The sequence below is a fragment of the Poromitra crassiceps genome (assembly GCF_964638095.1).
Source record: "Poromitra crassiceps genome assembly, chromosome: 8".
Classification (NCBI taxonomy): domain Eukaryota; kingdom Metazoa; phylum Chordata; class Actinopteri; order Beryciformes; family Melamphaidae; genus Poromitra; species Poromitra crassiceps.
The window spans coordinates 38,077,018-38,091,736 of NC_139629.1; the positions used below are offsets into that span (position 1 = coordinate 38,077,018).

Consider the following 14,719-nt stretch of genomic DNA (forward strand, 5'->3'; position numbering starts at 1 on the left):
TCAAGGAAAGTATGCTTCTTTAAAATGCTACAGATATGAGCAAACATGGGTTTTTTGTCGAAGATCTTTATGGCTTTCTTAAAACGAGATTCAATCGGCTTAATATATATATATATATATATATATATATATATATATATACATACATACATCAATTTCTATTCTTGCACCATTATAAAGTCAAGTACTTGACTACTTGTACTTGTACTTGACAAATTTTCAAGGATTTCAAAGAACCCTGATCAATTAACTGATGAGGGTATGCACTAAAATTCATTCATGTTATGTCATTAAGCAGTTTAATACAGATTTGTGTAAACAAATTTATCTTCAAGCCGGAGATAAGGAAGCCTAGATCCTTGTCTCTGATGCCATCAGGCGGCACTTCCTGGAGCTGCTCCACTGACAATGAATAATAGAGACTGACTCTGTCTGTCTACACTGTGACAGCAGCAAAGGCCATTTTCTGCTTCAGGACTGTTGAACAGCTCCTGATTGAAATTTGTTTACATACACAAGCTCAAATACACATCCTTTGAGTCTGCATAGTCAGCTTAGCTCCCCATACATTGTCAGTGTAGCACCAGCACTAGAAATGATCATTTTGGTTTTCCAGATTTAGTTTTAGTTTATCACCAAATATTTGTTGATCTGTACATGTCTACATGATCACTGGAGTAACCTATTTCAATTGTTATAAGACGTTCACATTAAACAGGGATATCTTAATCAGAATGTGAATTAGGAGTAGCCTATATAAAGGCCAAGATTACACTGTAAATACAATCCACCACTCTTTAGAGCTGCCACTCCGCTGCAGCCCTGCCTGGTCCACCACAGATGATGCTGCAGCCCTGCCTGGTCCACCACAGATGACCTAGATGCAAAATAGAGCAGAAGAAATGGACACAGCCACGGTGCAGAGGCGACGACTCGCCTTGTGTGGGCAGCATTGCTTCTTATTTGGGCTTATATAGGACACGAAGGGACTGTCCTCAATCTCCTCGTCATCACATGTCACATGCACGGCGTATTCCCCAGGTTTTGTTGGCCAGAACCTCACGTCACATGACCCATCGTCCTGGTCATCACATTCGATGATCTCCTCTGGAGCTATATAACCTTAAGGAAATGATGCAATTTGAAGGTCTTACACGTGAGAACAAAGACTGTCTTATTTTATTATCTATTTCTACAGTGCTGTGTATGAAATGACGTACTTCGACCTTGCAGGTGGCCGTGTATCAGAAAACATGGCGTAGATTTCCCGTCAAGGTTGGAAGAATGTGTATAACTGTAATATGCTCTCATGAACATTCATTATGCAATTTGGTTAAGCTATAATATTTGTATGTAATGTTTTTTCTAAGCAATAATGAAAATACAGTTTGAAATATGCTTTGTGTTGTGGAGAAGAAAGGTAAAGTCCCACTGATTGTCACACAATGTGTGAAATTTGTTCTCCGCATTTGACCCATCCTCTGGGGGAGCGGTGAGCGGCAGCCGCGCTCGGGAATCACATGGTGATTTAACCCCCCCAATTCCAACCCTTTGATGCTGAGTGCCAAGCAGGGAGGCAAATGGGTCCCATTTCTATAGTCTTTGGTATGACTCGGCCGGGGATCTAACTCACAACCTCCCAGTCTCAGGGCGGACACTCAGACCACAAGGCCACTGAGCTGGTGGAAATGTCTTATCATTGATGTGTGTGTGTGTCAATATCACTCTATTGATTAGAAATATGGGCTGTCTTGTAAATATCAATACACGTTACACAACGGAAGTCTCATCCTGTTGAGAAAGGGCCTCCTCCTCCTCAAACTTCCCGTTAGTGTTGTTATCAAGGCTTCCGCTAAGTACTTCGCCCAAGAGTTTCTACGGAAGATCTTCCAGCAAGAGTTTTCCCAGGAGGCCTTTTTGAGAAATATGTCATAACATCTTATAAAAGGGTAAAAGAAGGAAACAGCTAGGTCTGATGTATAATTTGCACAGTAATACATTGAGTGTGTTGCCTTTCTGAGTGCATGGATTTTCAAGATTACTTTTAAACTATCGGTGCTTTATTCGATGGAACAGAGAAGACAGAATGAGAGAGACAGAAAATAACAAGCATGGCCCAGTTTTAAACCCAAGAGGTCGGGAAGGCTGCTAGAGCGGTGGTTCTCAAAGGTTTTCACGTCAAGGACCCCCTAAAGTAAACTGACACCAATTAGACCACAGTTCCCTATTTGAGGAGATTTGTCCCAGGGTCCCCCATCTTATCAGATTTTTAGCTTTCAGATGTTTTATTACATAAAGGGTATGAAACCCGTGACCAAAATAGTCATTGTGTTACTTATGGTTATGGATAGACTTATCTTAAGGTGAAAATAAATGATTCCTTTTTTATCCTGGGGTTCCCCCCTGGCAAGGGCCCCTGGGGGTCCCCGGACACCACTTTAAGAACCACTGGTGAAAACTCAGCTGTCCTGGAACCAACCTGTGGCACTCCGAGTGTCACAGGTTGATATGTGACTGATATGTATTGTCAGACACCCCCTAATTAGTTGTGTCATGTGACTTGTGACGGAGCACCAGGGTAGACAGGAAGTGGGAGTTGGCTTAGAGATTATATCTGTGGCATTTCAGGTGCGCAGGCTCTCTTAGCTGGTGGTTGAAGAAAGCCATGGATTCCCTGTTGCCCCATTCTCTAGTCATTTTCCCTCTGATTTCACGTATGGATGTGACTGTGTGTTTGATATATTCTTTATAATAGCGTCCCCTAACCTATTGAAGGGAAGCTGTGTGTAACTTTGAGCTGTCCATTGACGTGAGTTGACACCGCCCCGGCCTGTCCAAGGTAAGCCAAACTCCCGTTTATCGAATTCCTGTGACCCTGTTGCTCCGTCAGTTCTATGTTGTTGTGGCAGGTTTGGGTTGACTAGACACGAGCTTAATCGTATTTTGAGAACCAGACCCGTCACACGAGCCACTCATCAGCCTGCTGCATGGCCTCTCTGGCATTGTCCGCTCGCTGCACCTCGTCCCAGGTCTCCCAGTCTGCACCTATTTATTATACAGTCTATGGTCTGGACACAGGCCTGCAGACAGAGGAATGTCACTGTTAAACCAGACTCTGTGTACAATACTTCTGGTGCTGAGTGTCTTTAGGGAATTTGAGAAGTAAGGCAAACAGCAGAAGAAACTGAACCTGATTTCAAAGTAGGTCCGTTATTAGATCAAATGAGAAAAAAGGCAGTTCAAGGATAACATAGTTCTTGGTGGTCTGTTTATTCCTGACTCTCTCATTGTGGTGCCGCGTCTATGTGCCGACAGGCTGCAGTGCCGACAGGCCGCAATGCCAATAGCCCACAAGCAGAACCAGCTGAGTGAGGCGGTGTGCAGCGTGTCGGTGGACCGGCTGGAGCTAAGCTCTCCCAGCCCCCACGCCTAAACCTAACCTCCCCCCACGCCTAAACCTAACCTCCCCCAGACCCTAACCCTAAACCTAACCTCTCCCACCCCCCACGCCTAAACCTAACCTCCCCCAGACCCTAACCCTAAACCTAACCTCTCCCACCCCCCTCGCCTAAACCTAAGGTCGGCATTGCGGGTGATCGGCATAGCGGGTGGACACCCTCATCGTTAGCTATGGCTGTGATAAAGTAGATCCAGTAAGAGCTCACCTGGGGCCAGTCTGTCTACCAAGGCTCCCAGTGCCTTCCATCCATCCAGTCCTGGTTAAAGTTGGTGATGGGCAGTTCAGGCACTTTATCCTGAATCCAGCCCAGCAGCCGCAGCTCAGGCGTCTGTTTCTTGGCTTCTCCATCCTCCAGCAGGCGGGAGGAGATGGAGTAGTGTAGGATTAGAGTCCACACCAACCCCAGAATCAGCTTCATGTTACCATCCGCAATGGCTTTGCTACTGTAAAACTATTTTTATAAGCATTTTACGAAATGTCTATGGGAAAATAAATGGCGGATAAAAATCTCTGGTACAGTGCTGAAGCAGGAAGTAGGCGGTCACTTTGCCTCTCTATTATGGGTGCGCAAAACACACCAGGAGAACAGTGCCTCTGACATACTGTACTGTATGTACCCAGTGTTGTCATTATCATAATGGAGCCTTTCCGCAGAGAGAGCACATAAAAAACGGCTTGTGATGACCTCACCAGTAAAGTCTTATTATGGGATAGAGGTCAGTAACACTATCCCCCGAGCCCCAGGAGTGAAGCTGATCCCCATCAGGGAGCGTCATCATGCCTAACCTCCAGCCCTGACTTCATCTCCTCACCCCCTGCCTGTGTTGACGTTATTCATTAGGAGACCCACAACGTGCTGTTATGCTGTAAAGCATATTGTTCTTCCGATGGCCTCTCAGCATGTAACTATGTTTCCTGTGCAGGAGGGAATGCACACGACTCATCCAGATGGATGGCATGTCATGTCGCATGACAACACTGAGAGGGGAAGGGGGGAGGGTGTAGCTAGGGAAATTAATAGAGATGGCAAGAGAAGATACTGAAAGAGTGAGAGGAGAAACCCCTCTACAGTGCCAAAGAACACACTAAAAAAACACTATTTTGATTAGTTTCCCCAAATGGAATGATGGTCATATAAAACTAAAGTTCTGCATGATTAGTCATGCAGACTTTTAAGCTGTATCAAACATGCATAGACTGGATAGATTGTGTAATTGTTACGAAGATCCACAACTCGGGAAATCAGTCATAAAACAAGAACATACTGGCTTAACCTACATATCAACTGTACCCTGTGTGTGTGTGTGTGTGTGTGTGTGTGTGTGTGTGTGTGTGTGTGTGTGTGTGTGTGCGTGAGAAGTAACAAACCCAACATCAGGTATGACTTAAGCTCATGGTATACTATGATGATCACATAGGGGGGCGTGAAACACCAATACTACTCCAAAGACTGCACACATACGCAATGACTACACAAATGCAAGTATAATGTTATGATCTTTAATTGAGGTCACACTTACATTTTAGAGCAATTAGTTATAACCTTTGAACCCAAGAAACGATACCCTTCAATCTCTTCATACATTTTGCACAGTTATTAACAGGGAAATATGCAAAGTCAAAATCAAATACAGTGAGTCAATTATTTTGTAAAAATTTTCTTGATTTTCCCAAGAATCATCTAAAGTAAAATGCATGCAAACATTTAACCAAAAGGAAATTCTGAATGAATACCAAATGTATTGGTTTGGGCTTATTTACAGTAACTATACAGGTCAATCTCATAAATCATGACAAGTATTTTGCATCTGTTTCAAGTGGTGGCTACTGATAGGATGTGATATGCCAATAAATACCATTCATTTAAATAAAACTGTAATTCTATGTGCTACTGAGTTCCCTTTGGTAATCCATAATGCATGTATGGTGGATTGCTGTTATCAATAACATGTCTGTTGCAACTAGTTTAACCTCACAGGTCAGCTTCTTAATGGGTAAACTAATGCTGTGCAAAAAGACTGGACAGTATTGTTCCTTATTCTATCAGAGCTTCCTCAGAAAGAAAGAAATGTCAGTGTGGGTTCAAGGTGTAGCCAATAAAGTAATGATGTACAGACATAAAGTATCTTGAATGGTTTTAATATTTTATCATCTGTATTTTTGCTGGCTTGGAAGCAAATGTGTGTTAATGTGGCCTAAAAACAAAAAGACCTTCAAGCAAAGGGAGGTGGATACAGTAACAGCCCTGTATGTCAGCGAGGGAAAACGTGCCAGTTTTACACAGATCAAATGCTGTTGGCTCACTCCACTCAACACACATGAAAAAAACAAAACAGTTTTGGGGCCAATTACATTTTGAATGTTCTGTTATGGTTCTGGGTAAAGCACCACAAGAGGTGATCAACTCAACATAACTCTCTGCTTCAGTACCTTCCCCAGTATGTGCTGAATGGGCAGAACGGTATTAAAAAAATAAGGTGAGAGGGGGCATCCCAGTGGCTCACCTGGTAGAGCACGCACCGGCTCAGTCCTTCGCGTGGGTTCGAATCCGACCCGTGCCCAATGTCTTATCAACATAAAGGCAAATATGCCCCTATAAATAACCTGGGGGAAAAAGTGAGAGTGGAATTCATAATTGTTTCACCTTCACAAGACTTATGGAGTCTATACTGATATTGTTGATATCATTTTCATATTGATATTGGTTATGTTAACAGATAACAATATCTCATCCTAGCTGTAGTGTTCACACCACAACCAAATGCTGATGGCATTCACCATGGATTTGATTACGGGCTACATCACTGTGACGATTTGGATTAATTTGACAATTACATAGATGTGCTATGTTTAGGGCAGTTGGACCTCCAGGTGATCCATCTGCAGCATCATATACTGTATTAGTGCAGAGTGTATAGTATCTTTATCTTTACATTCATTACTGGATATTGTATGAGTCCTATTGCTAAATGGTAAAAAAAAAGAAAAAAAAAAATTGGCCCACTGGATTTCCTAAAATAATAAATATACCAAGATCAAACTTAATCATTTGCACAGATAACCGACATTCTTTTATTAACTTATCTGCCATCTAAAATACAGCATCTTAAAAATTAACCAGTGTAAGTACGAGCCCTCCTAATTAATAGTGCAGATATGATAAAGAGGCGAGGGGGCTTTAGGTTTCAGGGTGGACAAATCTGACAACGAGTGACGAGTGACGTGTGTTTGCGCGTGTTGCCCTCAGGTCCTGAAGAGCACAGCCACAGTCACAGCTGTTAGAGCCACAGCGAGCGCAGGCCCCCACATCATCCACGAGTTCTGAAACAAGCGGTGACACAGAGATGAAACATGAGCATCACCAGATCTAAACCGCCCGTCCAAAGATGGTCTAAGCTTTGACAGAGGGAGCTCGCCACTGAGACGAATGCAGTGCACAGAAATCGCGGGTGAAAAAAGCAGCTCTTTCAGACAGAGAAAGACAAGCCCATCCGAGCCCCTGTTATTAGATATTAGCCATCCAGACAAGACAAGCAGATGTCAGATGTTGACACTGTATGATTATAAAGGTTAGACTTCAGAGGAGACGGCTTTTGGAGGTTCCCACGGGGAGGGATTCTGAGGAATGGGGATAGACCTGATTAACTCATGCAATAGAGAGTCAAAGTGGAACGTCACTTCCTGCTTCAGCACTGTACCGGAGATTTTCATCCGCCATTTATTTTCCTATAGACATTTCGTAAAATACTTATAAAGATTGTTTTACTTTTTTACTTCACTCGGACCAAAACGTTAAAGAAAAGTATTTTTTCTATGTTTTTTTTTTTTGTTTTGGTCCGAGTTAAATGTTCTATGGTCTCTCCCGGTTCTAAATATAGCTGAACCGTTTGGTTTGACCATGTAAAACAATTTTTATACGCATTTTACAAAAGGTCTATGGGAAAATAAATTGCGGAAGAAAGTCTCTGGTACAGTGCCCCGAAGCAGGAAGTGACGTTCACTTTGCCTCTCTATGATCTAAAAGAGAGAGAGATGAGGATGAGATGTAGGGCCAACTTGACAGGAGAGTAATGTGTACCTTTCTACCACAAGGCGCTGAAGCACCAATACAGCAAAGCCAGGATAAGGCCGATGACTATGGCTTGAACAGGCAGCAATAGAGACGTCTACAGGAGGGAAGGGATATTGTAGTAATCAACTGCAAAGGGATATACTTTAGTCGGGCATATTAATATTTAATAAAAACCCACTCCCCAATAAAACCACTGTAATTGGTGTATACAAATATCTAAGTGTTACTCAAGAGTCTGTGTCATCATCTTAAAGCAACAGTAATGGGACCGTGGATGAGTAGAGGGAAGCAGGTGTGCTGAGATCAAAACAAAAACAAACACCAACAACAACTTGTGAATCTATCCTAAGATGACCAGATTTCTCAAATGAAAATCGGGGACATTTCCAGTCCGGCAATCAATATATCATTAAAATATCCAATGTTATTACCTATGAAATAATAAAGGGGGATGATTCCGGTTTCATTGGCCCCTGGTGAAGCCCCCCCCCCCCCCCCCCCCCACACACACACACACACACACACACACACACACACACACACACACTTCATTCACTGTGCCCCAAAATGTCAATGTGTCCCCCAGCAGCATTGGCCTGGCCTTCCGAACCTACAGCGCCGGATGTTTTACGAAAAGCCTCAGATCTCAAAAAGTATTTTCGGTGGAGTCCTACTTTTCAATGTTTTCCTGGAAGAGCAGGAAGCAGCAAAACATGAGATTTAAGAAGAATGAGCCTGCTAGAGCTAGAGTCATATCGGCTGCAGACGCCAGTAGAAAATCGGGGACATTTTCAGGGACAGCTCCAGCCGGGGACAGGTCCCCAAAAATGGGGACTGTCCCCGAAAATCGGGGACGTCTGGTCACCTTAATCTATCCAGAGATTCACTTTTTAACACCTGAGGAGATTTCACGCAATGACTTGGTGTTCAGTTCAGTGTGCTCCCTCCTGTTGCAAAATTGGAGAAAGCAAAGCTCAAGCTTTTAAACTGAAGACATCTTAGGATGTTTGCTTCCTGTGCCAATAGCTATGGCGCCGGTTTCAACTTTACTAACAACAGAAGGCCTCTTTCTTCCTTTTCGTACAGACAGAGCAGCAGCACTCACCTTCGTTCCTTTCTCCTGTAACATCTCCATGCTGGCTTGGCACTCCTGAAGCTCATCTGCGATCGACTGCTTTTCCTGCTCAGTCTTCTCGCATTTCTCCAAAAGGTCTGACAGCTCGGTCTTAGCCTCCTCATACTGCAGAAAGCAATCAAATCATAGTTTTCATATGAAATCAACACACGGTCAATTTAATTCAATTCAGTGGCTTTTCAGTGTGGATCTGGCTAAAGAGGAAGCACAATGATCGGGGCACAAAGTTGCTGATGATGTACAGTAGATGCCCTTCAGTGTTTATATGGTGAAAATGGTTTGTGGCATGCTTGCTGGTTTTTGGTAGTATGTATACTAGTATACTGATTGTTCTTTTTACATTGTTTATGTTAATTGGCTGCTTTTGTTTGCTTTTAGCATGCTAGCTGACAATGTGTATTGTTAGCATGGCTGCTTTGGCTGTTTGTTGGTAGCATGTTATATATCTTAGCATGTTGATATGTCGGCATGTTGGTAGGTTTGCAAATATAGTTTGTTAGAAATTAATTTGCTTGTATAGTGGGTTGCTATGCTTTTGGTTTGGTTTCAGTTTTGCTAGATTGGTGGTAAGTCTGTATGTAATATTTTGTTTGTGAGTGCCATGCTTGCTGTTGCTGCTGGTGTATACTGTATTACTTATATGTGGCTAGATAAGCTGGTGAAGGGTGCTAATTAGGCCTCTGTATGAATGCTTGTCACAGATGATTGTAACATCACATCCTGTGTACTGGTAAAGAAATGACCTCAAGATACTACTCAAGTCAAGCACAGTGAGTAATACATGAAAACTGGTCCAGAGACAGACAGATAACAGATCTGGCCATCGGCTTGAGGCTGATTTGTTTTGAGAGCTTACCTCTCTCTGCAGGTCCTGGGTGCGGCCGTCCGCCTCATCCAGCTGGGTCTGGAGCTTGGTGCTGTCCTGCTGGTGCTGGAGCTTCAGGGCCGCCACGCTCTTCTCCAGTTCCTCCTGGGATCTCTCCAGGGCATTAAGGCTACTGTTCAGCTCATCGTTCTGGGCACGGGAACTAGCAGACACAAGAAAAAACAAGGATGTGAGGAGGTGGAGGATCAGAGTGAGAGCAATGTCAGGTATAAACAGCAAAATGGATGCTAGAGTGGAGCAAATGAGAGGGAGGGAGGGAGGGAGGGAGGTGGGGTGGAGTTGAGCTCTCGCCCTGACCTGGCAAAGTCCTTCTCTACCTGCTGCTGTTTCTTCAGCATAGCCTCTCTCTCTTTCTGGTGAGTCTTGAGAAGTTCCTCCTTCTCCACCCTGAGGGCAGCACATTCACTCTGCAGACTGCTCTTTTCCTTCTGATGCTTATTGGCAATGTCCTGTTTTTCATATCGCAGGGCAGAACACTCCTTCTGAAGGCCGTTAGACTCCTTCTGCATGGACTGCAGTTCACCGGCTGTGGAAAGCATTCACGGCTTTATTTACATTATGACACGACTACAGCATAAAGTAATTTACATGCATATTGTTGTTTTAAGCAGATACTCTTATCTTAATCAGCTCATCGAATGATTCAGAACTAATTATATTTATAACTTTTTCCTGAGATCTTAGACAGCCGATACTAGTCTCTTACAGCTAGAAACAAAAGAGCTGCAAGTTTCTGGTTTGAAACTGTTAACTGCTATGTAAGCCTCTCATTCACTGTCAGTGAAGCAACGCCTTGATTAAAGTCTTGATTATCTGGATTACACTTTTGTGTTTTGAGTTGTACATACTTGTTGTTGGGCAAATTACCCCTTTAATTTATACAGGGCAAATGACAATAGCAGACATTATGATGATTACAATTATTCCCGTGGTGTCACAAATGTCATTTTCACCAACTATTATCATTATGTTGTGTATCAATGTTGTATTCGTAGTACCTTGTATCTCTGCAGTCTTCTGCCACTGCCTGCCCTGTTGCTGAAGGTCACCCTGCAGGTTTTCAATCTCGTGCTCATATTTGTTGGCAGCCTGACGCCATTTCTCCAGGTCCTTGGTGACCGTTGCTAGGTTCATGTGGACAGCAGTGACCTCACGCTCCCGTTGGGACGTGGCCGCCTCCAGGGCGCGCTGCAGTGACTTCACCTCGTCACGCGCGCTGGACGAGGCGTTGTCTCTCTGCTCTCTGACGACGCCCACTTCATCTTGCAGCTGCCGCAGCTGGCCTGCCCCACACCATGTTGGTGTTCATTATAGATTACAAACATATATACGAGGATGTATGTATATCAAGAGGAGATGGCAGTATGCAAGCTATTTTAAGTGAAGCACAAATCATTTACAACGTGCACATGGCCCAAAAAGGCAACAGGCAGCTCCAAACAACACACAGGCTTACCTTGAAGAAGTTTGATCTGTTTGACAGATTCGTCAGTTTGATGCTGATTTTCTGTTCTCTCGTCCTCCAGGAGACCTTTAAGGACATCAGGTCAAAACGTATACAGTCAGTAAGTCAACTTGTAGAGGTGATCAAATGGTATTTCAGAGAGTTCAGAGTCTGACATCAAGGTATTTATATTCTGTACCGTGTAGCTCCGTGCATTTCAGCTTCTCGCTGTTGACGAGCTCCAGGGCGTTTCGGAGGTCATCATTCAAACGCTGGATGATTTTCTCGGAGTCGCCAGACGGCCCCGTGTTTGACCGGTGAAGCTCATCTGAGTGAAATACAGAGCGAAAGTGTTTTACCCGAGAGGTAGAAGATCTATTCTACTAACATAGGAGTGACTATAAGGGTAGACCTTTCTTAATTACATTGGCTTGTCTACCTGCATAGTAAACGGAGCACACTATAAACTAAGTAAAGCTGCGTACAGAATGGTACTTTAAGCAGTAATCAGCAATTCTGTAGGTTTGCACAAAAATAGAACTATGATAACTGAATGTCGTGCCTTGTTAATTTTGCTTCAGTCCCAAATATTTAACCGGGCTGACATACTGGATAATTTCCCCAGACATTAAAAAGTGGGCCTATTACATAAACTAATTGCTAACCCAGAAATAGACACACAAATGCATTCTCTGAATCGTCTACCCAAGTCTTCATTACAAATTGTCCATTATACCCCGGCAGCGTATGAGCCGTTTCTTTGACACATCAACACTGCTTGCTCACAGTAAGTGAAACAATACACAGAGGGAAAGAACTAGCTATCATTGTCATGGTGGGTGTGTTGTGGTTTCTAGACGTGGAAACAAGCTCCACAAATACATCAGGGCTTTATCATATCCATTATCCAGTGAGCATCCTGGTGCCGCTAATGTGCCAAAAGGCCAGAAGAAGAGATGAGCTCATCTCAATTCAAGCCTTTTTGGCAATGGAGGAAACAAGAGGCAGGACAGGTCAAGCATGTGTGCACCATACATGGACACAGCAGAGGACCATGACGTCGCTGTCAAACGCTATATTGGTCGAAAGGAAACAGGGATTTCATTGTGTCTCGTACACATGCGCACATTCACACACTAATATACACACACACGCATTTAATTAGGACTGACGGCTATCATCAGATGAAGTTATTCTAATAGATGTTCCTAAAATGAAAGGGCGTAGACAGACTGCCGGAGGCTGGTGGAGAGAGAGAGAGAGAGAGAGTGTGTGTGTGCGTATGTGTGCGTGCGCATGTGTGTGTGTGTGTATGCATAATGTATGAGCAGCTGAGTGAGCATCAGAATGTGAGTGGGCTCCCTGTAAGTGGGGGTTTATCATGTGTGTACTGTGTGTGTGTGTGTGTGTGTGTGTGTGTGTGTGTGTGTGTGTGTCAAAGATGAATGCACTTGTGTATTTTGTGCGAATGTATGTGCACAGCTGAGTGAGGTTGATTGTGAGTGTGTGTGTGTGTGTGTGTGTGTGAGAGAGAGAGAGAGAGAGAGAGAGAGAGAGAGAGAGAGAGAGAGAGAGAGAGAGAGAGAGAGAGAGAGAGAGAGAGAGAGAGAGAGAGAGAGAGAGAGAGAGACTCAGACAATAAGGCATAAAATGGAGCTTGGATGTGTTCATCTTTAGTAACATGGCATGGCCAGTTATGACACCTGACAAAACAATAATGGGGTTTCTCTGTGTGTGTGTGTGTGTGTGTGTGTGTGTGTGTGTGTGTCTGTGCGTGTATATATATATATAAAAAAAAATACATCTCAGACTAGCTGGGTTGTTGAGGATCAAATTGCTTCTAAGTGACAACAGGAGAGAAAAAAAGTAGGAATAATTATTTTCTTTTTCGAGCACAAATGCCGAAGGGTATAGATAGCCATCATGCTCCATCGTTCCCAATGAATGTGACAGCAGTGTTAAAAGAGGATTATCACGCCTGGCACTGAATGATTAGAATATACAACGCATCTCTTTGAAAGTGCTGATGAATCAGCCTGGTATTACTTTACAGCTACAGAATGTGCTGTACGTGGCTGAAACGGAGAAATAGGCCGATGCAAAAATGTTGTTGTAGCGAGGAGCCCGTTTGGTTTTGTGCCGTCCTCGCTATAATGTGCAGTGAAGCATGACAAATTCATTCATCGTGCAAAATTCATTCACTCACCAATATGTTCAGTAACACTGGTCTGAGTCATGACTGTCCCCGGTCATCTTTGCAGTTGTCTGTATTACATTTGTATTCGTATTACTTACTCAATTCTTTTGATAATGATTGTAGGAGAAGGCACATATCTCTGACACTTTGTATTATGTACCTTTATTAATATTTATTGTCTTATTCCTACTCTTCTTATCTTATTATGTCTCTATGTCCATATCTTTCCCTATCTGAATGTGAGCAACTGCCGCATTACTCAATTTCCCCTCAGGGATCAATAAATTATTTCTGGTTCTGATTCTGATTGCATCAGTCACTACATTCTGTGGTGTTCCAGACGCCCTAAATGTCAAAGCTAACCAATAGCCTCAGAGTAGGCCTCCAGAGACTCCATCTGACCAGTAACATTTACTGGTATACACCAGTGACCAGTAAATGGTGTATACCCCCCCCTAAACCAAAGCCTTCTCTAGCATTGTAAGCCCTAAAGTTGATCATTTGAAGTCTTGACACTGATGTTGTTTTTCCTTTCGTATCATCTCAAACCAGTAGGCCTACGAGTTGCTGTGCCGGTTAGGTGCCGTGAGCACAGCGAAACACTGCCAAGTCATCCCCCTGCAGGTCTGCCTGCACGTACGTACATATCCAGCAAGCAAAACAGCTGTTACCTTTAATGAGTGACACATTCTTCACAGGCTCGTTCAGCTGCTTCTCATCCATTTGCTTATCTGTAACAGAAGAATCATACGTGATGATGTCAGTGGACAGAGCAGTGAAATAGACAAATCACTAAATCAAGAGCCAATGTTGACAAACATGAAACCACTTTAAAATAAATGTATTCAGTAAAATAACTAATAATAAGTAGGATAATAGTAATAGTAAGACTACTACTAATACGAATAATAATAATGAAAACTGTATGGCATTTCTAAGGGAAAAAACACAAAAGCCTAAATACCCATGAACAGAAAACAAGTACTTCTAGAAGTGGCCTGTATGCCGTATTCCTTTGAAGTCTAATTCACAGAAAATGTATCATAAAAGATTCGTAATAATAAAAACTAAAAAGCAGAAAATATTACCTTAGGTGATCCAAGAGCTATTATATGTGCTGGGCTACAGCAGGTCCCTGACACGAAGGAACTCTTCTCCAACGATCTGCTTTGTCAGATGCGAAATGGAACAGTCCAACTGGAAAGGAGGGGGGGGGACCACGAGCAGAGACCGAGGCTGCTAGCCAGACATCCCAGTTATTGTTGAAATGCAGCCAGTCAAGATACAGATCTGGCAGACATGAATGGACAAACACCTTGAGGATGACTAAAATGCTACACTGTCAAGTCAGACGAATATCCTCTGATTCACGAGAACCCCCCCCCCCGTTTGTGGTTGAAGTACACTGCCCCTCCACACTAGGTCATGCATTCGAGTAGGGCATCTCGGAAGCTGCAGCTGTAGAAACACAGAGAGGTTTTGTTCAGGGAAATGTGCTGCTCACTGGTCAGTTGGTGCTGATGTA

At 43.3% G+C, this 14,719-nt stretch overlaps 1 protein-coding gene across 1 annotated transcript; it reads right to left on the minus strand.

Annotated features, from left to right (window-relative positions):
* Positions 1–6,464: 6,464 nt before the first annotated feature.
* LOC310781329 (sarcolemmal membrane-associated protein-like) lies at positions 6,465–14,330 on the minus strand. Its single transcript, XM_083641933.1, has 10 exons — positions 14,283–14,330; positions 13,866–13,925; positions 11,197–11,325; positions 11,010–11,084; positions 10,552–10,836; positions 9,851–10,079; positions 9,524–9,695; positions 8,638–8,772; positions 7,539–7,626; positions 6,465–6,781 (listed from the first exon to the last, which is right to left on the minus strand). The coding sequence occupies exons 2-9, from the start codon at positions 13,915–13,917 to the stop codon at positions 7,543–7,545; spliced, it is 1,161 nt and encodes a 386-aa protein (XP_083498059.1). The 5' UTR covers positions 13,918–13,925; positions 14,283–14,330; the 3' UTR covers positions 6,465–6,781; positions 7,539–7,542.
* Positions 14,331–14,719: the final 389 nt, after the last annotated feature.

Excerpts from the sequence above, each read along its gene's own strand:
- LOC310781329 (XM_083641933.1), bottom strand. The coding sequence starts at position 13,917 with ATGGATGAGAAGCAGCTGAACGAGCCTGTGAAGAATGTGTCACTCATT. Across the intron at positions 11,085-11,196 it reads GAAATGCACGGAGCTACACG|GTCTCCTGGAGGACGAGAGA; the intron begins GTACAGAATATA and ends ATGTCCTTAAAG. Across the intron at positions 9,696-9,850 it reads GTAGAGAAGGACTTTGCCAG|TTCCCGTGCCCAGAACGATG; the intron begins GTCAGGGCGAGA and ends TGTGTCTGCTAG.